Source organism: Esox lucius, chromosome 24 (genome assembly GCF_011004845.1).
Source record: "Esox lucius isolate fEsoLuc1 chromosome 24, fEsoLuc1.pri, whole genome shotgun sequence".
NCBI classification, from domain to species: domain Eukaryota; kingdom Metazoa; phylum Chordata; class Actinopteri; order Esociformes; family Esocidae; genus Esox; species Esox lucius.
Window position 1 is genome coordinate 18567125 of NC_047592.1, and position 17637 is coordinate 18584761.

General features: G+C 39.6%; 1 protein-coding gene across 1 annotated transcript; it reads right to left on the minus strand.

The window, feature by feature from the left end:
• Nucleotides 1-429: 429 nt before the first annotated feature.
• LOC105007154 (basement membrane-specific heparan sulfate proteoglycan core protein-like) lies at nt 430-17430 on the minus strand. The gene is made up of 14 exons (XM_034290643.1): nt 17401-17430; nt 10924-11187; nt 10084-10173; nt 9637-9897; nt 9091-9360; nt 8682-9002; nt 8319-8597; nt 7282-7398; nt 7166-7190; nt 6997-7082; nt 3446-3532; nt 3171-3245; nt 2949-3038; nt 430-2873 (listed from the first exon to the last, which is right to left on the minus strand). Exons 2-14 carry the CDS (start codon nt 11183-11185, stop codon nt 2866-2868), a joined length of 1971 nt encoding a protein of 656 aa, XP_034146534.1. The 5' UTR covers nt 11186-11187; nt 17401-17430; the 3' UTR covers nt 430-2865.
• Between the last annotated feature and the right edge of the window lie 207 nt (nt 17431-17637).

The following is a 17637-nucleotide window of genomic DNA, read 5'->3' on the forward strand; positions in this document are numbered from 1 at the left end:
GATCTCTCCTTTTCCCTTGCTCTCCTCTCCTCACATCTCTCTCAAAAAGACAAGTGACAGGCATTAACAATAGCGGTTAACATTAACAAACTACAAATAAGCTGTTGCCAAATACACTCTTCATATTGTGGAATCTGAGCTTTAACAATTACAATATGAATGTATGTTTCATTGAAAGTGAATGTGCCTAGATAATGAGAACAACGTCTCTGTTTAGATTCTCTCTGTAGGTTGCGCTCTGATAACCACAGGAATGTTTACATTGACTCTCTTGGAAACCTGACCTTTGCTAGGTAGACACACCTTTCAATGTATATATCAGCTTTTAACCAACAATACAGTGAGAAGAGATTAGGTGAGATGAGATTGAGGTTGTGTAAGGAAGACCTGGTCCGTAACCTCATGAACAAGACTATCTAATGCTGCAATAAATAATTGAAGTACTCTCTCCCTTGACAACCGGGTATGCGATAATTATTACAAGCACTATACGAAATGGCTAACAATATGTATTGGAATTCTGACACTTGCAGGAAATAAAATAATAATTACCATTGTATTTTAGGCTACTGCTTGTGTGACATGTTTAGATTTGAACTCCAAATGCCATGCGCCAAACTTTTTTTAAAGTCCAGTTTCTTGGCATGTTGGCGCTCTATGGAGAGCATTGCCAAACCGTTGAGCTTCTCCTGGGAAATGTTAGAGTGCAAGTGGTTTTTTATCATCTTCATTTTACTGAAAGCCCGCTCACCTCCAGCCGCAGACAAAGGCAGAGACAGGAATATATGCAGCAGGACACACAGGTCTCCATAAATGCTCTGTAGTCCCGTGTGTATATGGCATTAAGTAGATCAAGAGCTCTAAGTCTTCAAAAGTTCCACAATATATTTTCTTAAAGTGCTGAATTTGGTCTTCAAGGGACTCAGCAAAGTCATTCTTATATTTCTCAGAGAGCTTTGAGCATGATTCACTGATGTTGTCCTGTGGCATATCTCTGAATTTCCACAGGACGCAGAACTCGTCACATATCTGCTGCATTGATGAGAACCGTACATGTGGTTGAGAGATTATGCTGTCCATTGCAACATGAAACACTGTCTCGGAATAGGGTCTCTGGGCTTTGCTCCACTGTCCCTTGCTTTTCTGACTCATCAAAGAAACGCTTCCTCTTTTTATGTCTCATTTCTAACTGGGATTTGATGCCCATGGACGTGGCAACAGCAGTTGCCTCTGTTTGAAAACTGTCCCATGATGCACGCATGCAGGCAATCTCCTCCTCCAGTTCCTTTATATTGACATATAAATATAACTTGCACAGCAAGTGAGATGGTTGAGGACTGGCTGGTAAGGTTTCTATCCTCTATGCATTGTAACACCTTGACCCAAAAAGTGAGGAGCAAAATAGCATTAAAGGACTGAAAGTAGGTCTTTAGACCCTGTGCTTCAGCTTTGGCTTCACTGGTGAGGTTACCTGTCGTGATAAAGGTGTCTAATGCCTGGATCACACCGGGCAAATGTTTTGCCACTGGGCACACTGCCTCTATCCGCCCACTCCATCGTGTGTCAGACAAGCTGTGCAGAGAACCCTAAACTCTTTGTAAGACTTCCCATCGGTGAGGGCTGCCACTGAATAGTTTGTACAGAATATGTCTATTTCTGCAACTAGGTTTAACGTGTGAGATGCACATGGTGAATATGTGGCCAAGGGATTTTTATTCAGTATGCAAGCTTGCACTCCTCTCACTTTTCCTGCCATGTTAGCTCCATTATCATAGCACTGACCCATGCAATCAGCTATATCTATCCCATGTTCACCTAGTGATTGTTCCACCAATGTGGCGATTTCCTCTCCTGTTATTTTTTTTTAAAGTCCTTAAATTCATGGAAACGTTACAAGTTTGACACATCTGGGGTTGCATCAAACATTATGGAATAGAATGATGTTTCTTGCCTTTCCCTGAAAATAGTGTTTAGGACACGCTGAGCACAAAGTTCAATAATGTCATTTTGGCTGTCAGGTGAAAGGTAATGAGCTTGGAGTCTGTCCCTGTTGCCGGTGCTCTCTAATGTTATGTGAATGGTCATTTAGGATACTGTCATACTTTGCCAACAGCTCAGTTATGCCAAGTTATGCCGTTTGTCTGGCTCATGTAGTGTATTTGTGCAGATTCCAGAAGGCTAAGTACAGCTGGCCATAATGCAGGATCGCTGAAATTAAGTGTGTGATCAGTCTCTGATCCATCCTGCTCAGACTCTCCGACGGGGCAGTCCCCCCCCCTTCACTGTGACTCTCTCTCTTCTCTCACCGGTAGCCTGACTCTGTCCCTCCATTGGGGGGCAGCAGGCCCCTCCCGCTACATAAACTTCATAAAATCATGAGGCAAGTATTTTATATTCATACAAGATATAAAATAATGTAATTCATTTAAAAGTCCATTAATGTACAGTATTTAGCAATTGCAGATTGTCACATTTCTAGTTAATGCATTCAAGGAGCCAGTTGTGCCATCTGGATGAAAGCATAGTATTTGAAAAATAAAAAAGCAAAGTTTTTTTAAAAGTGAAGACCATTGCAAGAAAACATAAACTGTATAATACTTCTATTTTGAGAAAATAATTTCCAAATATTTGAATGACTTAAGGAATGAGTCAAAGATCAGACAAATCCTCCATTGTCATTACCCCATGTCATTTAAATATCTGTTGATAGCATGGTATGATACAAATCATTCAGATATATGATATTGTTGTGTGTGTGTGTGTGTGTGCGTGTGTCATTTCTGTGGCTAGAGGGAGTGTGTGTCTAAAAATCACATCCATGTTCCCTGGTTGTTCCTGCTCCTCAACTGATTGTGTTCATCTCCCTCAAGGACCTGCAACATGTCAACACATAGAGTTTGTTAGGACATACTTAGATATACTCTAATATCAGACCATTAGTTACATACCCTTTAATAGATGTGATCTAGTCTTACTGTGGTCTGGGAATGTCTTTATTGGAGAATAGACTGATTCTGACTCTGGCGGGATTGTTGATTCTGTTGTAGATGGGAATTAAAAAGAAGAAGAATACATTTGTTATATACAGAATATTATCCAGCTATTCAATAGGTAAAAGTGGGATGAGATTATGAATGGGGAAAGATGTAGAGAGGGATGTCCAGTCTCACTTTTCTTCTTCTGGGTTTTGCCCACCAGTTTGAGGTCAATTTCAGCATAGGTCACATCAACTGGTTCAGACGATGCTGACAATGAAAATGTCCAGGTAAATAATCAAGTGAATTTGCATAATGCCTGTTCTGCATCTTTGACCGATACTACAGAAACACAAATTAAAATGTGACTGAATGTCAACTTGTAGAACATGTCTTACCTGTATATTTCAGGTATTCAGATTTAATACAGTGATAAAAACAATTATTAATGTATTGCACTGTTGAGTCACCTTTCTTTTTGTGATCCAACTTCTTGAGTTGACTCTGGACATATGTCACATCACTTGACCCAGCAGCAGCAGAAACACCAGCAGAATCTAACAGGAAGACTCACACTTAAAGATGCAATCCACACTGGTGGCCACTGGTCATTAAGGTGGCGCTGTCGAGCACAACAGGTTCCCAAGGAATTGTGTTCTTCCGTATTTCATGTATATAATATTTGATTTGAGCCCCTAATATACATATATACATTTACACACACACACACACACATATATATATATATATATATATATATATATATATATATGTATATATATATATATATATATATATATATATATATATATATATATATATATATATATATATATATATATGTATATAAACCACTCCTAATATTTCTTAAATCAGCATCTCATGTATGGCAGCCATTCCATTCCAGTGTTTGTTAAATTCCAACACAGGCACACCGCATTTTACTTAATGAGGTATTGATTAGGTGATTACCTGAATCAAATCAAATTTAACGAGGAAAAGTATAAAAACCACTGCTGTGGTCATCACTATCCTCTTGCAATAGGACCAGATGGATGGCAAAAACCGAGCAAGTAGTACCTCAAAGGTAATTTGAATAGAAAAAAAACCTATTCAGCATGACACAAGAGTTGAAAAGAAAAGCTTTGAGTGAGGAAAAGAAGGGTTCAATTCTGGCTTTACTGGCTGAGGGATACAGTGAGTGTCAAGTTGCTTCCATCCTGAAATTTGTAAAGAAGGCGGTTCATGAGAAGGTCAAGCAATAGACATTGGGGACAACAAAGCTACAGACTGGCAGAGGGTGAAAACGACTGTCCACTGACCGTCAACTCATTCAAATGTCACTCAACAACCGTAGGATGACATCAAGTGACTTACAGAATTAATGGCAAACAGCAGCTGGTATGTAATGCACCGCAAGGACGGTTCAAAACTGGCTCCTAGGGGCAGGGCTGAAGTTGTGTATAAATCTAGAAAAAAGCCCTTCATCAATGAAAAGTGTGGAATCTGAGCATTAATAATTACAATATGAATGTACGTTTCATTGGAAGTGAATGTGCCTAGATAATGAGAACAACAGAAACCTCTCTGTTTAGATTATCTCTCTGTAGGTTGTGCTCTAATGACCATAGGAATGTTTTACATTGACCATTTAGCATGGGGGTTACTGTCTTGGAAACCTGATCTTTGCTAGGTAGACACACCCTTCAATGTATATATCACCTTGTAACCAACATTACAGTGAAAAGAGTTTGAGTGAGATGAGATTGAGGTTGTGTAAGGATGACCTCGTCCGTAACCTCATGAACAAGACTATCTAATGCTGCAATAAATAATTGAAGTACTCTCTCCCTTGACAGCCAAGTATGCGATAATTATTTCAAACACTATACAAAACAGCTGATTTCTAACAGAGGCAAAGAAGAGCCAGGCTGAATTGTGCAAAAGACCACAAGGATTGGACCGTAGAGGAATGGAGTAAGGTCAACTTCTCTGACGAGTCACATTTTCTGCTTTGCCCAACACCTGCTCGTCTAATGGTTAGACAGAGACCTGGCGAGTCTGCGAGCGCAGTTCATAGCAGGTAGCTTATTCCAAAAGAAACAGCGATAACTTCAGCACGGAGTGTGGACGAATTCATACTTGCAGTAAACGACAAATTCATACTTGAAGCCCTTCCGAAGAGGCAAAAGGTTTGTTCATTCAGTTGAGAATGAGCATTCTGTCTGTTAATGTTCGTTTTGCACCAATGTAAGACAGCAGGTGATTGTGAACCATGTTAACTGATCGGGTACATGTTTTGTATACATTACAGCTCTTACGTTGGTGACATGGTGAACGGATTATGGTTCATAAAGAATGAAACATCATAAAACCATCAGTAAAGTCTCATCCTTGTTCGGGGGGCATGCTACACCTGGAGAGGCCTACAAGCCACAGTGTCTCGCACCCACTGTGAAATTTGGTGGAGGATCGCTGATGATCTGGGGATACTTCAGCAAGGCTGGAATCGGGAAGATTTGTCTTTGTGAAGGAGGCATGAGTGTCTCAGTTGTGTGTGTGTGTGTGATCATCATGCGCACAAAGGTGGGTGCGCATAACAAGATTAGTGACTGATGAACCGCTAGTTTAATTTTCTGGTTGGTTGGATGGCTGGTAAAAACAGAGTATATCCCACGACCCATATGAACTGGGATTTAGTTATCTAGGCTACTGGACGCATCATTCTCAGAACAATGATAGGTGATTGGCCTACCTGAAACCGGGACAGTAGCAGGCAAACCGGGATGTCTGGTCACCTGCTACGAGTGCAGGTGTATAATCACAGTTCATTTCTTTCATTTGCGCTTTGAAAAACCATAGCTGGTGGCCCTAATAATCACAGGTTATGTTTGTGTGGGTAAAACATTTGTGTGTAGGTGTTCAAGATTACAAATGTGTATTCACATGCCCCAGGCAATGTTTCTGTGAAGTTTTGACAATGGTGGTGTTTGGGGAGCAAGGATATCTTGATTTTTATATACAACAATGTCAATACCCTTTTTGAGAATTTGTCCTTTTTTTCAACAATGTTTTGAAGCAATTAATTAAAAAAACTAACAGAATAGGCTAACACATCCTTAGATTTTGGGTTCAGATAAAAAGTTGGATTCTGGAAGATTGAGGGTCACTGGATTAATGGAAATGACTGAATATCTGACATACCTTAGCGGGTAATTTAAAGCTGTAGCCCAGTCATATTGAAGTAGAAAGCAAAAGTTTAGAAACCCTTTCCAAAGGCACTGTAGGTACATAACCCATAATGCAAATTCTGTTTTTATATGTCATATGAAATATGAACAACTTATTAAACAACATGACCAAAACTGTCAGTTTAAAAGTCCCACACTATATCGTTAATTTACATGTGATATTAAATTAAAAAAAAAGAGAAAATGTGTTAGGAATGGAAACATTGAGAATAATTTTAGAGCCTCAACTATATATTGTGGGATAAAGCACATTCCTACTAAAAACATAACATCACAGTTTACCATTATCAGTGTTGTCTGGGCGATTGATCTTGTGCTAGATGTTTTTAATACCTGTTGGTCAAAGCAGCTTACCTAATAATATTGACCAATGAAACATGTAATACACAGTGGGTGGGAATAGTCAGTTTCTGGGGTTACAGTTGGAGGTCTGGGCCTGAGAGACTGACCCTACTGATCTGTATACACAGCATCAGGAGACTGACCATACTACTGACCTGTATACCCAGCATCAGGAGACTGACCATACTACTGACCTGTATACCCAGCATCAGGAGACTGACCATACTACTGACCTGTATACCCAGCATCAGGAGACTGACCATACTACTGACCTGTATACCCAGCATCAGGAGACTGACCATACTACTGACCTGTATACCCAGCATCAGGAGACTGACCATACTACTGACCTGTATACCCAGCATCAGGAGACTGACCATACTACTGACCTGTATACCCAGCATCAGGAGACTGACCATACTACTGACCTGTATACCCAGCATCAGGAGACTGAACCTGGGTAGATCCTTGGTCCTGTTGGGGGTCCTGGTTGGTGCTCTGGGGATGGATGGGCCTACAGGGTGAGAGACACTAATATAACACACGTATAACATGTCACTGTATGAATCAACTTAGTTTAGAGGCAGATGTACTCACCAGAAAATTATGTTAGAACAGGAACCTATTCAGAAATTCACAATATTAAATCAAGCTATTTATGTTTTGAACTAGTAAACATGTCCTAAAACGTTAAGAAATAGCAAAAGTATCACCTTTGCTGTTTTTATATTGACACAGCAGGACCAGGAATATGATCAGTAGAACAGCAGCAACAACCAGACCCACAACCACTCCTACTAGGACTGATGTAGAGGATGCAGGAACTATGACTTGAGAGAGAACAGCACAACACCATCAGATGCAGAGTAAAGTTAATGTAAATAAAGAAAATATATTCATTTAGGCCTTGCATGCTGAATATAAATGATTTTAATAGAAAATGTGTGTTTAGTTAAACTGCCAAAGCCTATCCTTGTAAACAAAACAGTATAATAATATATTGTTAACAGTACCTTACAAATCAATCACTACCACTGATGTAAAGGTACTGTGACCATAATGTAATATTAACATTACATATTAAATCACTGACTGCCACTTATGTAAAGGTACTGTGAATAAAATGTGATGTTAACACTACATAAAAAAAAAACTGACAACCACTGATGTAAATGTACTGTGATCATATTATAATGTTAACACTGCCTTACAAATCACTCACTACCACTGATGTAAAGGTAACATGATCATTACATGATGCAAACACTATATGACAAATTACTGACTACCTCTGATGTAAAGATGCTGTAATCATATTCTCACATTATATTTTGCACCTCTCAATTTAATCCAGCTTCCTTGTGATTTATCTAATTTATCTAAAACAGATTTACACTGATATAAACCTTCATCTGAATTTGATACTAAAGGGATGGTCATCTCTCCTGTGGTCTCATTACTGATGAGTACTCCATCTTTGTAGAAATGTACCTTGGTCATAGGGTGTGGTTGGTTTCTATATGTACAGCAAAGAGTCACAGAGTCTCATTTAGTTATAGGAAGGACAGGGTTCTCCAAAGTGACATTACCAGCTGTGTAACATACTAAATAACACTGTAAATGTGGAATCGTCACTGATCATATATTAATGTCTCAAGAGATTCTATTGCATTGGATACCATCATTCAGTTACAGAGTTATTCATAATATCTCAGATTAGAATATTAAAGCGAGTGTATCATGGACCTACCAGACACTGTGATGTTGACAGCATTACTGTACTGTCCTGATCCAGACTCACACCAGTACACTCCACTGTCCCATGTGTTTGTGGAGGTGATGGTACATGTGGACCCTGTTATTGATCCCCAGTTAGGGGAACACCCTGACTGCACTCCTGTCTCTGTGTATCTCATCAGTCTCCATCCAGTAGAGTTCCCCTTCAGATCACAGATCAGTGAGAGAGACTTTGATGTAAAGTGTTGAGTTCTGTTGGGACTTATTCTGAGAGACACTGAAGACTGCAGATCTGAACAAAGACAGACAGGGTCAAACCAATAGTTCTTCATTTTCTATTCTTCACTGTCACATAAATAGAATTCAGTGTACGTACCTCCAGACCAGAGACACTGAGGTTCACTGTAGTTTGTGTAATAGACTGGGTCTCCTCTGCCAGCTCTACACACATATCCTCCTGTGTCAGTAGGACCAGCAGGACTCAGAGTGTAAGACTCTTCAGTAGTCCCATATCCAGATAGGGGCTCTACAGAGTAGGACTTGTCCAATAGAGAGGGTAACCCAGCTCTGTAGGGAACAGTCTTGTACCAGGAGAACCTCCAGCCTGTAGACGACTCTTTAACTTCACAGTTCAGAGTCACTGAGTCTCCAGGGTTCATCCACTGAGGAGAGATACTCAGGACAGCCTTGGGTTGATCTGTGATTAAATGGAGGACAGGTTTCCAAATGTCATTCTTACAGAGAATTCTAGGTTGCCATTGAGATATTTACATAAATATACTTACATGATACGATCAGTTGTACAGCATCACTGGTTATGGATTCCTTGTTTCCCTTTACACCCATACAGGTATATGACCCAGTATGAGATGTGTAGACAGGACTGATTCTGTATTCAGGCTTTGTGTCAAAGTAAACTGACTGACCATTCTTATAGAAGTTATACTCCCAGTCAGTGTCTCCTCCCCCCTGTATGTCACATCTGAGAGTGACAGTCTCTCTACTGAATATCTGGGTCCAGTTGGGTTGGAGGGTCAGAACAGCAACAGATCTCTCTGGACAGAAACAACACAGACAACTAACTCAACTGAATATACACATAGATACATGATACAGTTAAGATGAAATAATGAGCTGACTAGAATTTATGACTTAGATTACTTTCTGTTCATGGTAAACAGCAACCAATTGCAATACAACATGCTTGGATTCACCAGTAACCTGTATGTGGACTGTTTCGCTGTTGGTATTTAAATAGGTTTAAGTGGATAACACCATGACTACAACAAAAAAAAAGAGAAACAACCATGTAGTAATAATTATTTACTCACTAGTGACACTGATGTGGAGGGAAACACTGAGTTGTGACGACTTGGGACGATCTGTTCTTCTCCCCTGACACTGGTACTGACTCACCTGGTCAGACAGAGTGGTGACGGTTTTAGAAGGTGAACCTGGAGTCTGTGGTTGATCCTTTCTGTACCACCTGTATGTCCAGTCTGTGTAGTTTGGTATGTCACACTGCAGAGTAACAGTCTCTCCAGAGTAGAGGAGACCATGAGGAGAGACACTCACTGAGGCTGTTGGAAGAGCTGTAGAATCATTGAAATAAATGAAAGGTAATATAGTCACATCAACAATCTTTCCTAAGTATGATCTTACCTTTGTATAATAATGTAACTGATGCCAAACAAAAATACTGACAGAATAAATAGACATATTGAGAGTCATAGGATTAAATGGATATTGAATATAAGTTGGTTTCTAAGGGATCTTACCAGTAACACTGATGGGGTGATTAGGACTAATATATGATGACTGGGGCCGACCTGTCCTCTTCCCCTGACACTGGTACTGACCAGTCTGGTCTGGGAGAGAGAAGGTGAAGGTTTTACTGGTCTCACTTGGAAGGAGCCCTTTATCTTTGTACCAGACATAAGTCCAGTCTGTGTATTCTGGTATGTAACACTGTAGAGTGACTTTGTCTCCAGAATAGAGGAGACCATGAGGAGAGACACTCACTGAGGCTATTGGTAGAGCTGTAGAAACATAATAATCAACGAAAAGAATTACAGTCACATCAACAATCTTTCCAAAGTAAGATAGTACCTCTGTATAATACTCTGATATAACTATGACACACTAAATACAAAATACTGCCACAGACTAGGTGTACACAACTGGCTCAGTATTAAGTGTTTGAAGAACACCCTATACAGGATATTGTAAAAACCGCGATTACGTTCTATGCCAACTTATCTTGTTTCCATTACGTCGGTCAAGAACGTTATATATTTAGGAAAATAAATCGATGTGTATGGTAATAATCCAATAAGGCAATTTATGTCGACCATCCCCACTCAAGCCAAATCAGTTGTTTTTAAAAGAATAATACAAAACAAAAACCTGCCGCGTGTGGCCTATCAAAATGTGGATTGATATATAACATTCTTGACTGATGTAATGGCACTAGATATGTTGGCATAGAACGTAATCGCGGTTTTTACAATAGTTCCCAGGGAACGTAATTCTTGAGATATACAGTAGAGAAATAGACACAGTGAGAGTTATGTGGTTATTTTAATATTGAAAAGGAGTATGCTTCGAAATGATCTTACCAGTAGCACTGATGGGATGATTAGGACTAAGAAATGATGATTCAGGCCATTTTGTTCTCTTCCCACGACACTGGTATTGACCAGTCTGGTCTGGGAGAGAGATGGTGAAGGTTTTACTGGTCTGACTGGGAAGGTGTTGGTTGTCTCTGTACCAGACATAAGTCCAGTCTGTGTATTCTGGTATGTTACACTGTAGAGTGACTCTGTCTCCTGTGTATAGTGGCTCCTGGGGAGAGACTATCTTCACTGAGGCCCTCGGCATACCTGTAGAAACAACAAACATGAATGTAACTACATCAGTTCTTGTATGTTTCTGTCTTAACCATTCATAGAGAAACATCCAGTGATACTGGACAGCATATTGGACACAATCCATAGTTAGTGTGTGACTTCAGGGAAAACTGTCAGGATTGCAGCACTCGCCTGCACTTTTTGTTTACCGGTTACTTAATTGGAGCTTGACTTATCCTCAGCACTTCACAGGTGTGTTGTTCTACATATCAAAGGAGAGTAGGCATTCCTGTTGTAAAGGCTCTAGTGTTCACCCAGCTCTAGGCCTAGTTTATGAATCAACATGTTAGTGGGCTACACATCCTTTCGTTCGGTGGATGCCTGGAAATTGGAATACCTCTCCTTTGCTTCCCGCAAATAAATCTCCCTCCAAAAACCCATCGAAACCCATCAAATCCATCGTAGATGAATATCTCCACTTTCTCCAGTAACCTTGTCTAATTTATGCCATTGCCTATTCAAGTAGCCCAATATTATGCATTTGGTTTAACAGAGAACCAACTAAAGGTCATATTTACAGGCCCCATCTGAACCCCATTCAACATTTCAGCCAAAACATCAAAGTACAATACCTTGAAAAGCTTAGGTGTGATTCAATGTTGGATCAAATGCATGCACACCTGCCAGCTGACCAGACAAGACGAGCTAAATAATTATTTTTTAAAGGAGCCTAACATAGCAGTAGTTGTACAGTTGTGCTCAAAAGTTTGCATACCCTGGTAGAAATTGGGTCATTTTTGCTTTGATTTTGAAAATATTTATTTTCAAAATCTAAATCTGAAGGAGCACAATACTACAATACTTGAACAAAAATGAGCTGCATGGTGCTGCTCATAGACAATTATTACAAAACACTGTACGCTGTCATTGATGCTAAAGGGGGCTATACACAGTATTAAGAACTAAGTGTGTGCAGACTTTTGAACAGGGGTCTTTTTTACTTACAATAAAACCCAGTATATAATCAATATTATGCGTTGATTTTGATTGTGTATTGAAGGCAGATCGGAAGAAGGCAGAACATCTAAGAAAGACATGTACTATATTTTGTGAATAAACAACAAGGAACGCTTCTCCCCCTGACTTGGGTCCTTTATTATTCTACAAAAGAGCCATAAGCCAACAGATGGCAGCATCTTACCACACCCCTTCTTCCTATGTAATAAATACTGTCGAAATGATGTTTTTATTTAGAAACTATCCACCGTTACTTTGTAACCTGTATACTTTCTCCTTGCAAGCAAGATTAAAACCGTTTATTGCGCAATTGATTTCTCCTGTCTTACCTACCATTTTCATAGAACTTTGGAATTTTAGAAATTGCCATCACAAGACACAGGAATCAAGTGTTGTTCTGAGCAAAACCAAGTGAGAGATATTGAGCATAAAAGTAATTGAATTAAGATTGACACAATGTATGAGAGTACTAACTATCTCTGTATGAAGGACACTAGGTAGGAAATGTGATGTCCCATTACTGATGAGTCCTACACACCCTGTCCATACCACCTGATAGGAACTGTGTATGTGACTGTCATAGGATCTGTGAATAGACCCTTGGGTCATAGGTTAGAATACAGCATACAAGGGTATTTTGTAGGATAAATCTTTCTAATAATAGTCTGTGTAATGGTTGGCTATGAACACTGACGACCTCCTATGTGTCCTGGTATAAAAGACTGTGTATACAACAAACACACCCTTTATTTCACACATTGTGTATAGTTCTAGGTTTACATGCCTATTGTGTATATATCAGTCAGAACAATGACGACATTGATGTAATGGAACATTTACCAAAGACAACTGTGCTGCGTATTTCCAAAAAATAACTGAATGTATCTCTCCCTTGAATCAAACTGTTTCTCTATTTGTTTCCACTATACGTAACTGCCAAAATACAAACCGGATTCCAAAAAAGTTGGGACACTGTACAATTGTGAATAAAAACAGAATGCAATGATATGGAAGTTTCAAATTTCAATATTTTATTCAGAATACAGCATAGGTGACATATCAAATGTTTAAACTGAGAAAATGTATCACTTTAAGGGAAAAATAAGTTGATTATAAATTTCATGGCATCAACACATCTCAAGAAAGTTGAGACAAGGCCATGTTTACCACTGTTTTGCATCCCCTCTTCTTTTTATAACAGACTGCAAATATCTGGGGACTGAGGAGACAAGTTGCTCATGTTTATGAATAGGAATGTTGTCCCATTCTTGTCTAATACAGGCTTCTAGTTGCTCAACTGTCTTAGGTCTTCTTTGTCGCACCTTCCTCTTTATGATGCGCCAAATGTTTTCTATGGGTGAAAGATCTGGACTGCAGACTGGCCATTTCAGTACCCGGATCCTTCTTCTATGTTGGAAAATGCAAGGTCTTCCCTGAAAGAGACGATGTCTGGATGGGAGCATATGTTGTTCTAGAACTTGGATATTACTGTCAGCATTGATGGTGCCTTTCCAGATGTGTAAGCTGCCCATGCCACACGCACTCATCAACCCCATACTATCAGCGATGCAGGCTTCTGAACTGAGCACTGATAACAACTTGGGTTGTCCTTATCCTCTTTAGTCCAGATGACAGGGCGTCCCAGTTTTCCAAAATGAACTTCATATTTTGATTCGTCTGACCACAGAACACTTTTCCACTTTGCCACAGTCCATTTTAAATTATCCTTGGCCCAGAGAAAATGCCTGCGCTTCTGGATCCTGTTTAGATACAGCTTCTTTTTTGACCTATAGAGTTTTAGCCGGCAACGGCGAATGGCATGGTGGATTGTGTTCACCGACAATGTTTTCTGGAAGTATTCCTGAGCCCATGTTGTGATTTCCATTACAGTATAATTCCTGTATGTGATGCAGTGCCGTCTGAGGGCCCAAAGATCACGGGCATCCAGTATGGTTTTCCGGCCTTGACCCTTACGCACAGAGATTGTTCCAGATTCTCTGAATCTTTGGATGATATTATGCACTGTAGAGGATGATAACATCAAACTCTTTGCAATCTTTCTCTGAGAAAATACTTTCTGATATTGCTCCACTATTTTTCGCCGCAGCATTGGGGGAATTGGTGATCCTCTGCCCCTCTTGACTTCTGAGAGACACTGCCACTCTGAGAGGCTCTTTTTATACCCAATCATGTTGCCAATTTACATAATAATTATTGCTACCTTATTGCTACCTGTCCCAACTTTTTTGGAATGTGTAGCTCTCATAAAATCCAAAATGAGCCAATATTTGGCATGACATTACAAAATGTCTCTCTTTCTATTCTGTTTCTATTCTGTTCATTAAATATAAGTTTGAGATTTGTAAATTATTCCATTTCTTTTTTACTCACAATTTGTACAGTGTCCCAACATTCTTGGAATCAGGTTTGTACAACAATACGCTAGGACATGAGGAATTTATATAGGGACATGATTAGGGATAAACAAGATACAGGTGAAGGCTTAACTACACACAGGTGAAACCAACCAAAAGAAATTGAAACAAAACAACTAGGACATGAAGACACTGAACATAGAAATACAACAACCGACACGGTACAGGCTGTGCCCAGCTGTTACAAGATGATGTTACAGTATTTCTGAATTGCTAGAACACTAAAATCCATTTGCAAAACCAATGTTGCAAACCACTTTATTGATTGAATCACATAGTTGCTGAACTTAAAGCATGTGTGGTTAGACACAACTAGCAAATCGGAATCACTCTTTGTGCAAAACTGTAAACACATTGTCATTCACAAAGCACACGTAGCATTGTGGTGCACTTCAACTCAAAATGGCACAACACAGCCCCCAAAAGTGAAACACAAGCAACACACTGTTGTCATCGGTAACACACAAGCACTCAAAATGTAACACACCTGTTTCAAATCAGTAATGTGTTGCACCTAATCAGTAATCAGGGTATAAAGCCACGTCAAATCCAAATGGCATGGGTGATTATAACAATGGAGGGCAGGAGAGAAGGAGGAAGTGGAGGAGGAGGAGGAGGAGGAGGAGGAGGAAGAACAAGAGCCATCATTTCCAATGAAATTAGAGCAACAATCATACACCATGTTCTGGTTCATGGAATGAGTATGAGGGAAGCAGGACTACGTGTTCAACCAAATATAAGCAGGTTCTCTGTAGCCTCCATTGTCAGGACATTCAGAGAAGAGAACAGGTAAGTGTACTATCATTAGTGGTCCCTCAAACTTACAGTACAGTATGTGCAGTCGTGGAACGTCTCAGTATATTACTGTAACATATCAAAAAATGTGCCCTTTTCTTGCAGTGATATACTTGTATAATAGTATTTTATGTATTGTACATATTTGGTGACATTTCAATGCATTAGGCCTGTCTGTACAATTCTAACAAGAGGTTTTATTTGCTAGAATTGAAAGACTGCCACATGCCAGTGGAAGGAGAGGTATGTTCTCACAACAGCAGGAGACCATTACTGTCAATATGGTCCTTCAAAATAATCTCATTCATCTGTGTGAAATACAACAGCAAGTTGAGGAAGACCACATGAATTTTGAAGGAATCAACAGTGTGAGTCTCTCCACAATTGACCTTGTCCTGAAGCGCAACCTGATAAGTCTCAAACAAGCCTACAGAGTACCATTTGAGAGAAATTCTGAAAGTAATGTACAAGTAAGTAATCATGTCCAGAGATTACAGCACTATTGAGTTACTGTACATCTTTACTGTGTTGAATGTAATGCAGCACATGTATACTGAGTCATGAAGCCTGGAATGCTGTGTAATTTACGTTACTTCAAAAATGTATTTTTGTTCATTTCTATAGAGAATGTTTCAACTGGATTCCATGGAGAGGCCTCATGAGTGCATCTTCTTGGATGAAGCTGGATTCACTCTCACCAAGACGAGAAGGAGAGGCCGCAACATTATTGGTCAACGTGCCATTGTAGAGTTGCCAGGGCAGCGTGGTGGCAACGTAACCATATGTGCTGCCATTAGCAGCTATGGGGTTGTTCACCGCCATGTGACTGTAGGGCCTTACAACACTGCCCATCTTATGACGTTTCTGTATGCTCTACAGGAAGCACTACTGAGACGTGAACAAAGAGGTGATGAGTAGGCAGAGCATCCCATGTATGTGGTAATCTGGGACAATGTGAACTTTCACCGTGGTTCTGAAATTTGTGAGTGGTTTGAAAATAACCCACGTTTTATAAATGTGTACCTCCCACCATACTCACCCTTCCTTAATCCCACTGAATACTTTTTTTCTGCATGGAGATGGAAGGTCTATGACAGAAATCCTTATGCACAGGAAAATCTCATTCAGTCAATGGATGCAGCATGTGACAACATTAGAGTGGAAGCGATTCAAGGTTGGATTCAGCATGCTAAAGGATTCTTTCCCCGTTGTTTAGCAAGGGACAGGATTGCCTGTGACTTTGATGAGGTCCTGTGGCCTGACCATGCCCAGAGGCATGATGCTGAGGCAGAATGATTCCAAGACATTGCTTGCTATCGATCTGCTGCATATTTTGTTTGTGACTACATTTATATGTGTGCAGGATTGTGCAAGTACTTCATAATAAATATATTTTTTCCCCTGCTCTGCCCTGAGTGCAGTGTTTTACATTTATCTCTGTAGTGTGTAATATTATGCATTAGCTGGATGTGTGTGTTATCTGAAACAGTGTTTGGTTTTGGGTAAAGATAACATCGTTCTGAAGCAATTGTTTGATATAGCAAGACAAGTCAAAGGTTTTGACAGTGTAGCTTAAGTTTGGTGATTTGTGTTTAAGGTTTTGAGATAGCGAGAGAAACATTCAAAAAATTTGTTTTAGCAATTCAGAAATACTGTAACAAACACTGACAATTTGACTGCATCACTCCACTCAGAATCATTTCCGACATTACTGTGTCGGCTGATTCTACACTGTTCACCACTGGGAGACTTGGGAATAGAACTGAATTCTCTTCCCTGTTTTACACATCTGAGAATGACAGTCTGTCCAGTGAATATTGGACTGTTGGGCTTGTCACTACAGGATTTGGTTTACCTAAACATCATAGCACAATTACCTACAGTACAAGACATATAATGAAACACAAATTATACAAACTCTGCTTAAACACATACACAACTAAATCACCAAGCACAGAGAGATTGAGGTCTGATCAAATGAATGAATATCTAGCATTACCTTGAGAGTGACCACAGTAGATGAGGGTATTCAGTACTACAACAAAGACATAAAAAAAGACATTATGAAGCAGTAGTAAAAGATGAATCTATTTCAGTGTTGATGTAATAGAGTAGTAGTATTAACCTTAGTGTACTTTGCTAATAAGACTCATACAAACACAAATAAAAAGTCAGTACTCACAGAGTAGAACACAGAGCCAGGTATGATTCATTCTATATTGATGATGAATGAGTC